The sequence below is a fragment of the Biomphalaria glabrata genome, chromosome 8 (assembly GCF_947242115.1).
Source record: "Biomphalaria glabrata chromosome 8, xgBioGlab47.1, whole genome shotgun sequence".
Classification (NCBI taxonomy): domain Eukaryota; kingdom Metazoa; phylum Mollusca; class Gastropoda; family Planorbidae; genus Biomphalaria; species Biomphalaria glabrata.
Genome location: NC_074718.1, coordinates 33,619,117 through 33,639,667, shown reverse-complemented (window position 1 = coordinate 33,639,667; position 20,551 = coordinate 33,619,117). Strand labels below are relative to the sequence as shown.

At 35.9% G+C, this 20,551-nt stretch overlaps 1 protein-coding gene across 1 annotated transcript in view; it reads right to left on the bottom strand.

The window, feature by feature from the left end:
* The window catches only part of LOC106069323 (cholecystokinin receptor-like), a 155,707-nt gene extending 138,725 nt beyond the window's left edge, over positions 1-16,982 (bottom strand). The window contains exons 1-2 of the mRNA XM_056039123.1: positions 16,509-16,982; positions 8,434-9,362 (exon numbers count right to left, since the gene is read on the bottom strand). Coding sequence (XP_055895098.1) covers positions 8,434-9,103 — 670 coding nt within the window. The 5' untranslated portion in view covers positions 9,104-9,362; positions 16,509-16,982. The remainder of the gene's footprint in view (positions 1-8,433; positions 9,363-16,508) is intronic.
* Positions 16,983-20,551: the final 3,569 nt, after the last annotated feature.

Here is a 20,551-nt window from a genome sequence, read left to right as displayed (position 1 = left end):
TATTAAAATATATCTATCAAGGCCATGATCAGCAGACAGAATATTTATTTACTCATAAAATGAAATACACAATATACTGGCAATTCCAGCCATCAATAAATCACATATAATACTTCTCAGAGTTCAATAATAATATCCAATTGAAAAACATTATTTCAAGTAACTAGCTAGTAATGCTTTTTACACAAAATTATTGTACGTCTGTCTTCTTCTGTATCCATGGCGTCGACTGATTTCTGAACATATGGTCGACTCTCAGAACGAGATTTCCTGCCCATAATTCTCGATTAGATTTCACTTTCACGTGAAACATTATAAACACAACAAAAAGTTGTACTCCATGATTTCCACTAGTTCATATCACAAACAATGATGTGACAGGGGCGCCAATAAAGTGCAATCTACAGGGTGTTTTGTTTGCTCACTACGCCTTTCTTCGGTTGTTTTGCTGTTTGTTTGCTTTTTGGTTTTGTTGTTGTTTTTTTCTTTACTATTAAACATTTCGTTCGCAAAAAGGAAAACACACACACACAAAAAAGGCTCAATCGATAAATAATTATTTGTGTTATCCATCATTACTTAAAAGTCAGTCTCTGACAGATGATGATGTCATTGCAAGGAAGAGAATTCGGTGTACTCTCTCTTTAAACATCGTCTGCTGAGAACGTTATGATTTGGTAGGTCTACGAGAGTAGCCTCCCCTCTGACTAAGATCTAGTTAGTTGTCACCACCATTTCAAATGATATCACAATAGAGATTATTGTTATTTCTTATCGACTCACTCTTTCTGTCTGTCTTCCTGTCTGGTAAAAAAGTTTGTACACGTTATTTCTCCGACACCAAATTTCGGATCAAGCTGAAATTTTGCACAATTATTTCTTTTACCTGACAATCTTATCTTAAATAATACAGACGTTACTTCAAAAAAGAAGATGATTACGTCCTATGCGTCATGCATTCAGTCATGCATATTAACCAGTGACTTAAATTCTGCCAAGTTAGTGGTTTTCCTGGCTAGCTCAGGCAACCCATTCCATGCTCTAATAGCACTAGGGAAGAAGGAGCATTTGTTCAAATTTGTCCTAGCATATGGGACGATGAGTGTGCCTTTATCTTTGTGTCTTTCTGAGTTATTTATTAAATTTTGTTTTTGTATTTGAAGATTATGGTTCAGTGTTTTATGTATTATTGCTACTTTACTTTTGAGTCTTCTGTCCTGAAGGCTTTCTAAATTTAGTGATTTTACTAAAGGTGTTGCTCTAGTCAAATGTGAATATTCGTTTGTTATGAATCTAACTGCTCTATTTTGTGTCTGTTCCAGTTTCTTAATGTTTTCTTGAGTTGAGGGGTCCCAAAAAGAGGATGCATATTCTATTATTGGCATAACCAAGGTTAAATAACATTTTAGTTTTATTTGATTTATAGAAATTTCTCATAATAAACCCTAATGCTTTGTTTGATTTTTTGATAGCTTCATCAATATGTGGATTCCATGACAGTTTTTCATTTATTTTAACACCTAAGTATTTTGCGTTTTTAGTCTGTGTTACTGGTTTACCATGAATATGGTATTAATTTATTTATTTTGATAGAATCAATAAATTGAAATTATCCAACTAGTTAGTTAACTATTAGTAATTAATTATTTTGCTTGGTATCTTGAACAAGAGAAAAAATAGTACTTGACTGAAGTCATGGTATAAACTGAATTAGTCTCCTTCATAGGTCGCCGCTTTTAAGGAGTCTGGCAATGAATCTTGAGGAAACAAACAAAATGATTTCAAACCAGAAGACAATAAAAAAGTGAAGCTAGAAAGATGAAGCTAGAAAGATGAACAATCCTTCATAAAAAGACGAAATAGAAACTACAAACAAATATAAAAAGTAGACAAAATGAAAAGGCAATAGATGAGCAACGAGAAAAAAAAAAAGGTTAACTCCAACGAAGCAAACAAAAAATGCATTCGTTGATGAGATTCAAAAAAAAAAAAAAAAAAGATAACTCCTTTAAGGGCCCTTCATCAAGCAGTTTGAGAGCCGTTTAGGGCAGAATGAGATTTATATTCGGCCAGCGGTGATAGCTTGGGCCGATGTACATGTGAACAAATTCAACTGGGGGCAATAAAGAAAGCCATGGAAGAAGATTTAAGACTTACATGTTACAATCATTGGAACTGTTCACTTTAAGAAAAACTTTTTTCTATATTTTCTAAATACCTTTCTTGTGTGCTTCCGAGATAAAAAGTAGTGCATCTTTTTGAATAAAAGCTATGCAATGAAATAAACTATGCTATCAGTGTTTAAACAAACAAAGTCTTGAAATTAAAAGACAATGAGGGCTATATAGTGAAATTTATTTATAAAAGAATTTCTTAAGTTTATAACAAACTATAGTTACTCAATAACGCGTATATGCTAGTTTGTTTTACATGTTTCGGATGTTCCTTCAGAGTTGAAGATAGTTTACTTCCTAGTCCAAACCTCCAGCAGGACGACGGTGGATCGGAGCGGGCAAGATTTGAACCCTCGACCATCGATAAATCCGAACGACAGTCTAGCGCGCAAACAGAAAGACCAGGCAGCCATCCTCCTCTATCAAGGCCATGATCAGCAGACAGAATATTTATTTACTCATAAAATGAAATACACAATATACTGGCAATTCCAGCCATCAATAAATCACATACAATACTTCTCAACTCCTATTATAGTATCTAATTTTGCTTGTAACTCTAAACTCCACTGAAATGTTACCAAACACAGAAGTATTGCTAATAACTGATACTGTCAGGAGATTATCGAAGTAAAAGCAAATGAACAAGCTAGTAAATGCAAGTTGATGGCGACTAATTTATTTGTCGGTATAAAAAAACAACAAAAGAATTACAAGTAATTAATTGACTAATTAGTTAATTTTTTTTTATTGATTCATGCATTGTCTTTGCCAATGAATAATTGTGCAAAGTTTCAACTTGATCCGAGAATGGATGTGGGAAAAATAACGTGTTATTTTAAAAATTCTACCAGACAGACAGACAGACAAAGTTAATATAAGCTTTGTAAACTAAACGAGGAGGCTCAAAGCTGTGTACTGTAGCCAAGGGCTCGAAATTGTGTAGATCTGTGTGAATATTAGACACAAAACTCTGAGCTCTATACAGTATATTTCTGACAGATGTATTCATACAAATAAGATTGCATTTGGCAAAGAAGAGTGTGTACGGGACATAGGTTTGTATTAGGAAAAGACAACTGTGTTTATGATAAACGACTGCATTTGGCAAACAAGACAGCGCTTGGCAGTGAAGATTGTATTTTGTGGGGGGAAAAAACTGCATTTGTCAACAGATAGGGCCTACTGCATTTGTCAACAGATAGGGCCTACTGCATTTGTCAACAGATAGGGCCTACTGCATTTGTCAAAGAAGGCTCCGTTTGGAAAAGACGACTGACGGTGATAATTATCAATGTACCTGTTAGTACAAGCTGTTAGATCATTAAGGGGATATCAGTATGGTAGAAATGGGGAGACAATAATAAGTTGTTGCTTTCTATCAACTGTTTAATTCTCTGCTATAGATGCTCCCCTTCCGTCCAACCTTTTTTTTTCTTGAAGTAATAGGCATCTAAGCCAGTGTTTCTCAAACTGTGTTTTCCGCGTAACCCTAGTGTTCACAAAGCCTAAATAGGTGTTCCATGAGCTACAGGAATAATCAACTAGTAGGTCACCAGGTGAAGTAATCTCTCTCAAAATAAGCAACTAGTAGGTCACCAGGTGAAGTAATCTCTCTCAAAATAAGCAACTAGTAGGTCACCAGGTGAAGTAATCTCTCTCAAAATAAGCAACTAGTAGGTCACCAGGTGAAGTAATCTCTCTCAAAATAAGCAACTAGTAGGTCACCAGGTGAAGTAATCTCTCTCAAAATAAGCAACTAGTAGGTCACCAGGTGAAGTAATCTCTCTCAAAATAAGCAACTAGTAGGTCACCTGGTGAAGTAATCTCTCTCAAAATAAGCAAAGTGTTCCGCCATATACTCAGAATGTGCATAGCTCCTTAATAAGGAAACAGTTTGGGAAACGCTGATCTAAGTTATTAAATACTTGTCTAGGGTTGATCGAAGCACTAAGACTTCGGGGGTCAATTGAATGCAACAGTTGACTAATGCGTTCGCACGTGCAGCACCTATATCATGTTAATTTGTCAACGTCCACATAATGATAACAAAAATGCATTGGGGGGGGGGGAAGGAATAACTAATGTGTAAGGGGAAGAGTGGGTAGTGGTATCAGGATGGAGGATGTGGATGCAGAGTGAGCGCTATGCAGCAGATGGAGAATAATTTTCACCGAAAAGGAAAAGATAATTAGGGGCCAAGAGAGGTTAGGCTGGAAAAGGGGGGGGGGAGATATAAAAATAATCAACAAAATATAGAGTGGTGACACAGGGCTGAAGTTGATTGGAGGGGAAACGGGGCTTTGCGTTACAATCTCGCGAGACAAGCAGGTGGCTCAAAGACAATTTCATTTTGTTCAAGCCGTCGTGAACAATGAAAAGGGCAGTGCATGGACACATGGCTTTATATTGATAATGCTTTGAGCAGAAAGGAAAGGAACTCAGAATTGTATAGGCCAGGGTGAACGTGGGAAAGATATCGCACTTTGAAACATTTACACTCAGAACTGACTCTAAAACACCAAAACTTGATTCATCATTACATTTATTTATATCTTTACTACGTTTTTACTGTACATGTCACAGAAGAGAAATATTATTTTTGAAATAAATTGTCATTTTAAACTTAATGTCGTAACGAACTAAATCCACGCGTTCTTGTTTCTCTTTTGACTCGACCGAACTAGTACAACAAGGAGTTATCAACTCGTATCGATATCATCGTCATAGCAGGCCTCAACACTGACCTGCGACGTCGCAGCCTGTGGGCACTTTAGACCAATAGCTCGTTGCCACGTCACAGGTCTGACTCACGAACTTCCTTCGGTATTCAGAGAAATGGCTAAATATTTGACGTTTTGTCCCCCAACAGAATAATCCACATTTGCATAAAAACTGTCGCAAGCAAGCAATACAAAACTTACATATATGATGTAAATGAAGTTAGCGAACAAACAATCTGTAGCGACATAAAATTTTATATTGTCTGTAGTGTTTTGATAAGCATTTGGGAGCCACCTTGAGCTCAGTCCCACCTGGTACGCAACTGAATAACATTTTTAATACACAATAATGGCAGAATGTATATTTTTGTTTATGCATACGCCTGTAACGCCTACACATGTATTGTATAGCGACATTGCATCATTGGTTATGCGTTCAATTATAACTGTCGATACATTTATAATGTATACCTGTTTTGAATAAAATAAAATATAAAAATCCTAAATTCACGGATCAATTATTAGCTTCCAATTCCTGCTTTTGGTAACATCATGGCCGGGAGATCGACTAGGTTGACAACTCATTAAAGGTGTAGGAGTGACAACTCATAAATCCTTCTTGTTCCAATGGGCACATAACTCGATATCTAATAATAGCCGCCATCCGGGTGTCAGCATGTCAGGCTATCAGATCATAAAATTACAGACGATCATTTTTTTCTCATTATTTTTAAGCGGGAATGTTGTGAGCAGGAAACGGATCTGCAGAAATACTCTAAACACGAGAGCCTTATGAGCGTGGGCTAGCAATATAAGACGTCATTTGTAAGGTTTAGTTTTCTGTGTGAAGGAGTCTCACCTAATTACGTGCTTATAATGATGCACTGTGAGCCGAACGAAATTTTCAGATTCTTCTCGACCAAATGGTATTGCACAACAAGGGTTAGATCAATGATTCCCAAAGTGGTCTATATAGACCCCCCAGGGGTCTACTAAGACTTCCAAGGGGTCTACGAAAGTGAAAGATTAAATTGGGGGTCTATGAGATGTCCAAGGGGGTCTACGATAATGGATTTTATTTAAGCAGTTCGTGATTTTAATTTTCACATCCCATTAATATAATTATTTCCAACACTAATTTATCACTAATATATGATTTCTTAGAATATTCATCCTGCTCTTCAAACAAAAAATTGTTGTATTGTTTTTCAGCACTTATTTAAATAGCTTAACTTTGTTTTCATGTAACTAATTTAAATAAAAAAAGAAATGTGGATTGGGGTGATTCCTTCCTTCCCTGTCTAACAAGTGGTTGCCAAAGTGCTTCTTTATGACGATATAAAACTAATTACGCTGGAGGATTATTGGAGACGAGGCCACTCTGATAAAATAGATACAGGTTTGAAGAACTTTCGAACACTCAAAGATAAAGTTCAGAATAAACGCACAAATTCTCTCTTCAACATCATGTAGAGAAGATTGTGGTGTGTGAACGTCTTATGTGATCTCTGTACTTTACTACTTTCTAACCAAATACGGAAAACACTATTGATAAGACATTGTTTTTACCAGCTGTTAAAGTAGTTTTAAAAAACTGTTTTATGAAAACCTACATCTGATATTATTAAACGAATGTCACATCAATAGTATGAGTTATAACATTAAAACCTTCTTATGTAAGTCTTTGCAAACGGCATATACAGTTTGGGATCAGAGGTGTCACAGGCTCTGACAGAGTGGAGCGCTGTGTGCTGCGAACTGCCAAAGAGTCTGTCACACACTAGTTTTAGAACCGTTGTGACACAAGGTAAACTAGTCGTGACTTAGTAATCATGTCACTACTTCGTGCTAATGCACGAGGAAATATTGGGATTGAAACTGACCACGGGGGGATTTCAGTCAGTTGATTCTAGACTCCCGTAGAGAGAGGAGTGCTATGGATATCTTTCACAGTGGAGTAATGTACATGTACTTAGTTATTATAATTGATTTGTATTCAGAATATATTTCTCTGGACATATGATTTGTGATGGCTGAAGTTGCCAATATCTTTTGTGATTTGTTTCTATATGTAATAAAATCCATGTCTGCTACCAGAGTGTTTATTAATAATTCTAAATGTTGTCGTTGGAGAGTTTTGTATATTAGTGTTCTTACGCACTTGCAAATCTAGTGCGTGTAAGAAAGTATTTAGTTAAGAAGAACATTATAGTAGTACCAGAAGAGGTATCTACAACACACAGAGACATTCGCGTCATCACGCCTATAACTAAAACAAGGCAGTGACAGAGTCGCCAGCTCCTTATTTTTTCCTCAGGATTGACCCACGAAACCTTTCCCAAATTTGGGTATAGTTGCAAGGCAGCAGAGGTTCAAATTCAGTTTTACTATTGCTAGGTGGGTTGCAGGCCATGGCTAATGGATCTCTCCTGCCCGAAGCTTACGGGTTTAGACGCCAGCTATTCGCCTTCGCCCCTTCTCTTGTCAGTGAAAAGAGTCCTGCAGATCCAATATTAGAGTCAGACGTGAAAGATCAAGAAATGCACAAGAAACTGCTCTTTACGAGAACTTTTACAATGACACTTAAGGCAAATTGATTAAATTGATTAATTAATATTTAATGTTTGAAGGACTACTTCATAGAAAAACTAATTCCTATATGAAACATAATATCCGTAGGGACGGAGCATGAACCTATGTGCTTGGTGATTCCAATAATACATATTAATTGTTATTTTAATTGATTTAAATTTGAATTTTATCAATAACAAAAGATAATATCTCTGTAACTTAAAATGTAGCTTTAAATTACTTTTTCACTCTTCAACTCACTACAGTTACAAATTAGTTTTTTTAAAAATGGAGTTGACGAATTAGCAAAAAGGCAATATAAGTTAAGTAAGCGGTCTACCGAAAAACAGAAAACATGAGAATGGGTCTACGAGACAAAAACGTTTGGGAACCACTGGGTTAGATAATGCCCAAGAACAGTACACCATAACTGATAACTGTAAAACCTTGTCTGCTACCTTGTGTTTCCATTAACAAACAAAAAGGTGTATAACGCTAAGATAAACTGTTGTAAGCTATTCTGAAACAAATTTCTGTAAAGATATAATGTTTTAATCTTTCCAGAAACAGATCTGTATAAAGATATATTATTGTAGGTTATTCTGAAACAGATTTACACAAAACTATAATGTAATCTATTCTGAAACAGATATACATTGAGAGATAATGTTATAATCTAGTATGAAAAAAAGATGTATGTTTCAAAGAGAACGCAAGAGTTGAGGTTTCAAGGAGATACATGACATGACACTTTCGTCTCTCAGAAAGAGGTGATACTTTCCCAAACAGCTCAGCACGACCCATATATATAAAACAATCTCAACCTCGTGATAGAAAATGAATATGGTTAGGGAGTTAATGAATATATTTGTTTCATAGCAAACGTGTGAGGTGGTTAGAAAACAAATTTACGTACAAGATATTATTAGTTGCTATATGCATTGTGCTTTGTTTGTCTGACTTACCTTGCAAGTATCTGATGAAGACACACATAAAAGCGCCAAAAATGAAATCCATCAGCAAGACAGGCACAAGTGTAAAAGGCATGCAGACGAGGGCGAGCAGAAGGTCGCTGATGGCCAGGTTAAGGAGGAAGACATTGGTGACAGTCCTCATGCGCTTGTTCTGGATGAGGGTGATAATGATGAGCAGGTTGCCAACCAGGGCCAGGATGAAGATGAGAGAGTAGAAGACGATTTGGATCTCCGAGCTGATCCTCGAGAGATTGTAAGTCTCTGTCTCGTTGGAGAGCCGTGAATCGTTGAGCAGGTCTTGAGAGTAAGACGCGTTGAGGAAATCGTTGGAGTCTCTGAAGAAGCCAACCAGCTTGCCCTCTGTAACGTTAAATCCTAACTTCTGCTCAATGTCGTATCTTGCCATGTGGATGTCTGGACTATAAGTCTCCAGATCTGTTCGCACATGAAGCTGCAGGCTATAGTCAGAAGACGAGACTCCCGAGACGGACGTCCATCTTGAAGTGACAGACCTTCCCTCCCAAAAGAGACCTGCCTCGGTCACTTCTTTTTCATTGAATTTACGAACTATTTTATGACGCGGATGAAAATGTTTCATCTTACTATTACATCTTAGACCAGAGAAAACATTGCGCTGAATGCTCATGGTGCCAATAGTCATCACTTCACTGTAATCGCGGAAGGATCACTGTTCATTTTCTTTCAATTCACTCTTAGGCGGAGTGTCCAACTAAAAAAAGCTTTCAAGCCAGATGTCTCCCACCTGAGTGCAGCGATGAAAGTAGACAACAGTTCCATTGTATACGTAAACTGGACTCGACCAGGGATTTGTTCTCACATGGCCTAATCAATGATCGCGCGAAATCTCCAGACAATTGCCTGCCCACGTGACATTGTAGAAGTTATCTGTATTCATGTTGCTTAATAGAAAACATATCTAATTAATATACATCATAAAACATGGCCACACTAAATGAAGCTAAATAGTTAAACTATAGACCAGATCATAAAGTTTCAGTTTCACTAATATATTATTGAAAAGACCAAGATTACAAAGAGAAATTGTGTTTTTTTTTACATCAAACTCAACGCGACCCTTATAGGGTTCACATATCTATCCATTTATTTGGTACGCATTGCAGATATTTTTTAAAAAATCAAGTTTTTATATTTTCACTATAACTATCAGACTCTATGAAGTACAACCTTTTAACAACCACAATCCTACTTCCGTCGATTCAGAATAGACGTGTGTGTGTGTGTGGGAGGGGGGTGAGAGTGTTGCTGCTGACGTGATTGTGTTGTTTGGCCGGCAGACGTTGTTGTGGTTATTATTATTACATTGTTAATATTCATCAGTGTTCAATGCTTGTTATAAGGGAGCCTGACCTAACGGATGTGATTGAATGATCATCTCATTGATGGGTTGACCTATGGACAAAGGGATGGACAAATGGCGAATCTCTTAATGCATTTGAAAAAAAATGTTTCTATTTGTCCAGTGTATCCTTCTATCCGTCACAGCTGCACCACACACTAGTACTAAACAACAATCAACACTGTTTATGTAATCGTGTTTTTTTTTAATACCATTTAGAATATACGTCCATAAAAAATGCAAGTTCTTTAAAAAGAGAAACATAAATAATATTCCTACACTTAGTGATGGGAACTAAACTAACTTTTAAAAGTTAAACTAAAACTAGTTTTCAACTAAAATAAAGTAGTTAAACTACTAGTTTATCATGAATTTCAAAAGATAGTTAAACTAAACTAAACAAAGTTGATTAAACTATAACTTTTTTTTTTTTGGGGGGGGGGGGAGGGAGGCGGGGTTGAACTAGACCTATATAGATATAATTATCCGACTGTATGCCTACGGTTCGATCTTATTCTTTTAACATTCTAGTAATATTTATCTATAATAAAATCAGTATTAGAAAATGTTTCTTACATAAACATTAATGCACAATAAAATAAAATGTCTAAATAAATATGTGTGCTTGTATTTTTGCCTTGAATTAAAACCTTTAGAAAATAATGGTAGGCCTACTCTTTTAAAAAAAGTAATTATATTAACTTATTGTATAACGAAAAATCTTACTTATACTGGTAAAGTTTAAAATCTCATTAAATAACATACATTTAGAATTTCAAATTTAGATCTAGTATCCAAAGAAATAGAAACGAAATCGTTGGAGTTTTTAAAACATTTGACCTGTATAACTATTTTATAGTGTAAAATACATGCTTGACTAACCATGTGCTATTTTCTTGTCTGACCACTGAAAATACAACTAACACTATTGCATAACTGCTAAATGTGCAAGGGAAAAAAACTGGGTGATCTTGTCATTATGGATTGCACACTCAGTACACTATATGGACCTACACGTGTACGTCTATCTGGCCAGGTTGTTAAAATCAGTCGGACACACTGTCTATTTACTTTCTGGACAGGGAGGGTGTATAACTATTTTAGTGTAAAGAACTATGAACATGCTTGACTAGCAACGCCAGTGTGTTATTTCCTTGTCTGACTATTGTATAACGCTTAATGCAGGGTAGTCTTACAGTATTATCGACTACATACGTACAGTACACTAGGCCTACGTGTGGTCATGTGTATGTCTAGCTGACCAGGTTGTTAAAATCAGTTGGACACAGTCTATTTACTTTATGGTCAGAGAGGGTGTACTGTGGATTAAGATTTTTTTTCTAGAGTTGGTTACCCTAATGCTTTAAATTTAGATCCATATAGGCCTAGCTGTTGATTTAGATTTAATAGATCTCAATAATAAGTCTTAAGAGTTTCTAACTTTTTAGTTAACTTTTGCCCATAACTACCTACACTACAGGCACTTATGCTTGGACCTTGACTTTAATAGAAATTAATTGGCCAAATTCATGGGGAGACCTTAGATCTATAATGGGAATAATTAAATTAGATCTATAATGGGAATTTTAAGTCGTCCTGGCTGTTGTGCTGTTCTCTTGTATTAAATATTCAGTTTGATCAATGTATGGCTCACTATTGAATGATATAGAGCCTTGGCAAGGGTGAAATAGGTAAAAGATAATTGACAGCCCAGTAAACGATAGTCTACATTCTCTGTTTATTTTCAGGCAAACCTTACAACGATGGGTTTAAGAAAGAGCAATGAACAAATAAATCAGTGTCGACAATGTTTCGTTAAGACTTGGAAAGTCATTTAGTATTTGCTTTTTTAATGATTATTTATCTTATCTTATATAATAAAGACGTTATTTCAACAAAGAAGATGATTACGTCCTACGCGTCATGCATTTAGTCATGCATATTAACCAATGACCTAAATTCTGCCATTATGTTTAATATTGAAAAAGGCAGATTCTGTAACACATTTCAACCTTTCGTGGTTCCTTAAGTGTCAGTGTGTGTTAATTGTAGGCCTTCAATTGGGTTGGTGTAAGGACTTTAGGAACTATACATCTAGACAGCTAAAAAGAAATAAATGTATCGATTAGTATTGGATTTCTTCTGTATTTTTTTTTTCTAGTTTCATTTTTCCTAGTTAGCTTTTGCGGACAATTGTCATTAATTATTGAACACAATTTATTCATTCTCTCATATTTTGTCCCAAGAGAGGACATATCATACAAGAGAGACAATAATTCGCGTTTTGTGTCGACATTGTTAGTTTCTAACGTGAATCTCTTTTACCTCCCCGACCTTCGTCGTGAAGTTGAGACATATCCCACAGTATAGATTCATGTCAACAGTTGACTTAGTCACAGTGGTAACTCGAACTCTAGATCTGTAAATCTACTTGATGTCAACAGTTGACTTAGTCACAGTGGTAACTCGAACTATAGATCTGTAAATCTACTTGATGTCAACAGTTGACTTAGTCACAGTGGTAACTCGAACTATACATCTGTAAATCTACTTGATGTCAACAGTTGACTTAGTCACAGTGGTAACTCGAACTATAGATCTGTAAATCTACTTGATGTCAACAGTTGACTAACTCGAGCAATAGATCTCTAAATCTTATGGTCAGACAGCTACGCTGGGCAGGGCACGTATCCCGTATGGTGGACGAACGTATTCCAAATAAAAGTCTTTTTTTTTTTTTTAGTGAGCTAAAAGGTGGTCGACGTAACAGAGATGCCCCACGGAAACGCTTAAAAGACCAGCTTAGACGCCAACTTGCCTTAGCTGACATAAAAGAGAGAGCACCTGGTTGCATGTGGCCTCAGAACGAGACAGCTGGAGGTCACTTACAAAGGCCACAGGATACACATTTGAGACCAAAAGAAAATCACCTTCCGAGTACAGACACAGACGACGAAAAGAAAATCTGAATCGACCACCGGAGGACAATGGTTATGCTTGCACTGGATGTAGCAAAATATTTAGGTCACAGCTGGGGCTGCGTAGCCATGGGAAATACTGCATTCCTCATTAATCTTCGGACTCGAAGACAAGCCTTATTATTATTAGATCTGTAAATCTACTTCATTTCAACAGTCGACTTTGTTAGTAAAAGAATCGCTGCATGATGAGCGTCATGTTCATTTTAATATGCCAAATGTCAGAATTTTACATTTTCTATAACGCTGTGGAAAGCAAATGTTTTTGGGAAGTATAAGATGTCATCTCCTGTTGTATATATTTGAATTGTTTTTAGCTTATTGGTTTCAAAGGTCACGTTATCTATAAACCATTCCTAAATGGCATACCTCTCAAATAGCAGCTCACACCAATTCCAGTGCCTGATCTGATGGTGTGAATTAGAAACAAACCTCGGTTAACTGTTTCTTCTGACAATTGAACGGTTAAATTCGGATAACTGGCGTTTCGGGGAGAGACAGAGCTCGTCAGCCTGGTAAGGCAAGTTTGCTATGAGAGTGCTACTCGAATTGTATTCCTCTGCTTCCTTGAGATGCAAAGACATCAGAAGACAACTTTGAGGGGAAATCAGATGTGGAGCTCTTAGACATTAGAGCCATTAACTACAACAGTGTTTCTCAAAATGTTGAACCAACTGCCCACTTTTTGATACTTAATAAATTCCTTCACCTTCCCTGATTTCTGGGGAAGAGCTGTAAGTTTCGGTTGTAAGCTTCGGTTGTAAGCTTCGGTTGTAAGCTTCGGTTGTAAGCTCTGGGAGTGTTGTAAAGGAAAAGGAACTTAAGACAAATAATTAGAACACAATTTTCCGTTTTTTTTCTTTCAATTCAGATTTGTGTAATGAATGTTCAGTAAAGCTACTCCATTTTGTATTATCGGAAAAGGGACGCCAAGCGTTTTCCAGTTCTGAGCTTCTGTATTCATTCTCCTGGCGTCTACAACGCACATCTCACTTAGGAGAGCGCATGTCGAAAAGATTTTAATTAAAAAGGGCTTGGACTGGCCAGTACGTACATTTAAATTAAGTATAGGAGGAATGACTAGCCAATAGTACCGTGTAAGTCTGTATTGGGTGTGATTGTAGTAAGATCATCTACATTTTAAGTAGACGTCGAGTAGGAGATCTTTTTAACATTCTCTCGTAAAAGTCGTCAACAATAAGAAAAGACGAGTTGAATTGCGTTAGCAGAAACGTTTTAAAATGTCTTCTTAAAGTTTTGAGTCGATAATGCTGAAGTCACCTATTGCAAAAAAGGTAAACATTTTAAAAGGCCCTACTTGGAAGATTAAAATCTTTTATTATTTTTTTTTTAAATTTAAAAACACGAGTTATAATGTTATTTTACTTAGTTATTATTTTAACATGAATTCATTATTACAGTGATAATATTTTTCCCTTCGAGTATAAATTGACCGACTTCCCCCAACCTTCACCGGGTCCGGACGTTCCTCCCACTGGGCACCCACACAAAAAAACTACAGCCCTTCTAACTGAAAAGGAAGAATCACACCAGCAAGGTCAAGAGAGGGCAACATCTATTATGTCCTAGTCTAAGGCCCAGAAATGAGGGAAGAGGAAACTCTGGGTACAGCCATCATTTCTCGATATATCCATATCTCTCTCTCTCTCTCTTCTCTCTCTCTCTCTCTCTCTCTCTCTCTCTCTCTCTCTCTCTATATATATATATATATATATATATATATATATATATATATATATATATATATAGGCCTATATATATATAAGCAATTTAAGTTTTTGTTTGATCCTGCAATGCTAAATGAAATAGTCGGTTAGCGTGGTTCCAATTTTATTATTTTAAATTATTTATGAAATATTCGTTTACTTCATAATATTGCAGTTATTATTTGGTTTACATAAATCTGTTCTTCTTATCTTATCTTTTATAATACAGACGTTACTTCAAAAAAGAAGATGATTACGTCCTACGCGTCATGCATTTAGTCATGCATATTAACCAATGACTTAAATTCTGCCAAGTTACTGGTTTTCCTGGCTAGCTCAGGCAGCCCATTCCATGCTCTAATAGCACTAGGGAAGAAGGAGTATTTGTACAAATTTGTCCTAGCATATGGGACGAGAAATGTGCCTTTATCTTTGTGTCTTTCAGAGTATTTTATTAAATTTTGTTTTTGTATTTGAAGATTATGGTTCAGTGTTTTATGTATAATTGCTACTTTATGTTTGAGTCTTCTGTCCTGAAGGCTTTCTAAATTTAGTGATTTTACTAAAGGTGTTACTCTGGTTAAGTGTGAATGAATATTCTTTTGTTATGAATCTCACTGCTCTATTTTGTGTCTGTTCCAGTTTCTTAATGTTATCTTGAGTTGAGGGGTTCCAAACGGAGGATGCATGTTCTATTATTGGCCTAACCAAGGTAAAATAACATTTTAGTTTTATGTACTTATTTGATTTATAGAAATTTCTTTTAATAAATCGCAATGCTTTGTTTGATTTTTTTTTTTATAGTTTCATCAATATGTGGATTCCATGACAGTTTTTCATTTATTATAACACCTAGGTATTTTGCTAGATTATAAATTATATAAATATAAAATATAAACAATTAAATATAAAAGATTATAAATTACTTGTCGAACGGCGGCGTAGCATGCGCCGCTATCATGCTCATTATTAGAGACTTAAACTCATTGAATTTCCTGGTTGATTCAGGCGACCCGCTCATTGGTACTAGGAAAGATGAAATACTTGCATGATTTTGTCAGTTTTATGTTCTTATTTGATTTGAAAAAGTAAGTGATTTTAATTATGGTGTTACTCTAACGAATTGATATTGGTCTTATCCACATTAAATCGCTTTTAAGATTTATGTTTTTGTTTGTTTTGAAAAAGAAATGTCTTTGATATAGATCTAGCTAAAATGTAATATAAATCATTATTTTTTGCTTACTTGTTTTCAGCAAATCGGTTCTTTACATTCGTTGTTATGTTATTTAACTACTACAATCTAAGAAAGCCAAAGCCCATGTTGCATAATATTGAAATGCATAATCGAAAATACAAATATTAAAGTAAAGTTCCCCTTTCAGACCTTTCAGATGATGTAAAGGTAATCTGTTTTATGGTCAACTGTTAACGAGATTTTCATGTGGCCAGCACAACGACCAAAAGCCTTTACTTTTCCCCAACTCATGCCAGGTATCCATTGGGAGAGGTGCAATCAAGACCGAAATAAAAAATTACAAGTATTCACCAGGATTTGAACCCGCAAAACCATTCGGTTTGGAAGGCAAGATCATTACCAATCAGCCTAAAAAAATATACAATTTGTATACTAAAACTATAAGATATCACTAACTATTATTTATAAGAAAAGTCTGTGGCTAGAATAGAGATCTAGTTTCTATTATGCACCAAAAATAAATGATTGCGTCAAGTTTAAACTATCATCTCAACCATAAGAGTCTAGTAACATTTCGATTACATTCAACTGTTTGTTTTTCTATATCTCTCTATCTATAACATTGAAGTCGAAGCAGTAAATAAAAGTATTCTCTACAATAAGAAAGTCCACTGTACGGGTCCCTCTTCATCGTATTTCCATTGTATTTTATCAAAGAATATTGGCACATTAAAGTCAAACAAAAAGATATAACACAAATGAATCCATGGATTGCCACTACTTACTGCTTATATTCAGGAAAATAAAAAAAAAAAAAATTCTTCAAAGATTAGTGGCGAAGAAATGTAAGATTCCAGTATGGAAGAAGTGAATCGTACTAAAGTTCTGAGACTTCTTGACCTAAGCCAGTCCGCACTGTCACCAGAACTTTTTTTTTTCTTCTGGTCCGTACCTCCCTCCCTTTGTTGAACTCACATTCGTCTTGACACTAAATATATTTTTTAAAATGTCCAGCCTAGCTTCTGGAACTACGCACGTGCTATCTATGTCATCTTGTCCAATACCCTCTCTCTCTCTCTCTCTCTCTCTCTCTCGCTAGTTTTTAACATTCTTATTCTCTCTTTCTTTTTTGTTTTCCCCCTTCTCACGTTCTCCCTTCATATCTCTCTCTCTTCTCTCTCTACTATATTGTCTCTCTATCCTCGCTCTCTAGTTCTGTTTTATTATCACTCCTTTTTTTGTCTATATATATTAATATCTCTCTCCCTCTCTCTCTTTCTATTTTATTCTCTCTCTCTCTTACTTTATCATTCAATATTCTTGGAGTCTTTCTCTTTTCCTTTCTTTCTCATTCTTTTCTCTCTCTCTCTCTCTCTCTCTCTCTCTCTGTTCTCTCTCCCCAATTCGATCTTTCACTTCCCTATTCCTCCCCTCCCCCACTCACAAGTCAATATTTCTTTTTATTTTCTTCTTTTTTTTCATCGTATTATTTTCTCTCGATCCATCCCCTTCCCTTTCAACACCCCCCTCCACCCCTTATACCCACTCTTCGCCCTTAACAAAAAAAAAAAAAAAAAAAAAGATTGTCCATTTTTCGTCATTTCCCGTCGCGTCCATCGGCTCCACTGTCACCAATCACAAGAGAACCTTTTAGCCCCCTCCAGCCCAATCTTTCATACTCTTCTCTAATTTCTTCCATCCTTTTACTGTCCTTTTTTTTTCTTTCAAGCTAGATAAATTAGGTATTCACTCCTAGTGCCCCGTGTTTACTTCGAGGAGTTTCCAACATGTTCAGACTTTGGTCAACAAAAGGAGCTATTTATCCGAATTCTTAATAAATCACTCAAGTTATGGATTCCCAAAGGCACGTTTAAACTCATATTTTTAGCGTCAATAACGTTTGAAATTGTCCTTCGTATTGACCCTTGCGTCTGGTTATAGATTGGTATTGTCATACTCATTATAGACTGTTTGTATCGGAGTATCGATTCATAAGTCTCCTTAAAAATGTGAGAGATTTTTTTTTAGTATCCAATCGATTTTTAATAATTATTGAAATAGCTAGCTTATTGGCTCCTTATAAAATCCAACATTTGAGTCTCTCTGTCAATTTTTTTCCCCTCTTAAAGCCTAAGATTTTCCAGGATTCTTTAAATGGGCGTAACTATTTTGTTCACTATTGCATGGCTTTTTATAAAACGAAGTTATAAGGGTTGTGTCTAAAATTGATACCAGGTGGAGTGCAATGCATTTCGTCACTATGAGACACGTTCAAAATTCAGTCCGCCATCATTCACTGGCATAGATCTAGTGAGGACGTTTGAGCTAGAACGTAATACTATCTTCAAATCTGAAGGAACATCAAAAAAATAATACGGAACAGTAGCATAGATCAAATTTGTGAAACTTGTCTTTTATAATTAATGGCATAGCCAGCCATATATGTCTATGGGCATAGCTCTATGTAAGGTGACCAGATATTTGGAGAGCGAAAGCGGGACAGATGTTGATCATAGGACGTGAAAAAAAAAAGCTTAGATTTTATTAACAAACTTTCAACTTAGAAAATATTACAATATATCACAATGTACACACAATTTAAGCATAATGTAGCCCTACATCTGTAATAATATAAGGATATGTGGGACACTTGACATCTTTTTTTTTTTTTATTTATTGATCAAATTACTCTAAACTTTATATGTATAATCCCTAAGAATAACCATTTTAAAAAATGTGGTTAAAATTGTTTTCTTATAATGGTTGTCATGGCGACGGCCGCCATCTTGGATTTTTGTTTATCGTTTTTAAATCGCTAAGGCTCTAAAACTATTTAAGCTATTGCCAAACAAAAGTATACAATGTGTAAATCATTCATACCAGAACATTTTCTGGCATTTAGTTTCTAAATATAGTAAAACCTTTTTTTTATATTTTTTTTTATAACCTTGCTATGGAAAAACATTTTTTTTTCATTTTTCAAGTATTTTATTGCAATAAAGACAAAATATTAATTCAGACTTAGAAAATGTAAGCAAGAAGTTGTACGTGGTGTAAGTAATAAGCAGGACAAGTTTGATTGAATTCTATGCAGAATTAGTGAAGGAGTAGTAAAAAATATGAATAAAAATAGTATTTTGAGAAAATCGAAAAAAACGAAACAAAATTGGAAAAGAAACAGCTGTATATACCTTACAAAAAAAAAATATAAAAAAAATAAGTATTTTTTTGTCCAGAAATGGTTGGGCTATTTAAATTAGGTTAAAACTGAAAATCGAAATTTGTGACCTTTTTACTAAATTTAGTGTCCCACATAGCCTTAAATAATTGCGGGCTAGATTCTATATGAAACGTGTGCCTAGACAGAACATCTTTATGTGCTATCCATTTGAAAGCGTTAACCTGTCGAATAGCCAGCTTCTCTCTCTCTGAAATATCCGGTTCTCGGCCCAGTTTTCGTAAAAGTTTGCGATTTTCGCTGCTACATCCCTTATTTTTCTAACCAACTCGCAACATGTGCGACAGAAAACTGTGATTGATATTTCATCATCGCACTCCGCTGTGTTTGTTGACTTTTCTTGCCTTCTTTATATACGGGAACTCTGCCTTTAGGTCCATATGAATTTCAATGTTCGTTTTGTCTAAGTACTTTCTTACCCAGTCATCGACTTGAACAGAAAGCCAAGCCACGGAATACTGTAGGCTGGAATTGCTTCCCAGAATCAGCAAGAAACGTGCAGAACCACAACAGGTCACAAGTAAAAAGAAGTCGTGCTGACATCAGTTTCTGAGAAGAAGCCAGGATGCTGCAAAGTAAAAGCACTACTCAAGCCTCAACACAGGAGCCTGCTAAGCAGCAAACATGAAATAAGGATCAAGAAGAAAACTCTGCAAGGCGTTACTTTTAAGTTATCAGTCCAAAGATTAAATAAGAAAATAAAAGCGTGGCATTGATCGACTTTTCATTTTTATAAAAGGGGGACAGTGGCCATCCCGTACGGACATTATATAAAAAGCGTGACAGACGGCTCAAAGCGGGACGGTCACGCCTAAGTCGGGACGTCTGGTCACCTTACTATATGCGTACTCAAGAGTTTTGGAGCATTAGATCTACTAGCAGGGAAAAAAAAGGAAAGATTAGCCTAAGCAAAATACGGGCGCAAAAAAAAAAAAAATTCAAAAATTGGATGTCTAAAAACAAAGCTGTTTGCCACTCGACAAACAGACAGGCTGTCATTCAATCGATGCAGACGGAGCAGGAAGTAATCTATATCTTAAAAGAAAACAAAGCTAATTTTGCTGGCCAAGTTCAATTTGGTTCTCGTGCGCATGTTTTTGGCTTTCTGTCAGTCTGGAGTAATGGCATGCAAAAACTTTGGGCATTCAACTCGTTGAAATACATACAACATTTAGTGACAATATGTTAATGTCGTAACAGAGATTTCGCTGGTAAATGCAGTGGCGTAGCATCCATGGCGCGAAGGGGTTCAATGAACCCGGGCCCACAACCCTTATGGGCCCACAGTCTGTGGATTACCAACCATGGCGCAAAGGGAGTTATTGACTAGTTGGGGCCCACATGAGCCTTGGGGATGACACAAAACTGGAATATATAATTCCACTTTCGTAAACGCAATTAAAAAGTACAACCCTAAAAGCCTTTTTTAGGGGGAGGGGTGGCCCTAGATATTCTTGAATCCGGGCCCGCGGCTACCTTGCTACGCCGCTGGGTAAATTATATGATATGATATGATATGATATGATACATCACTAAAATGATATGATATGATATGATACATCACTAAAATGATATGATATGATACGTCAC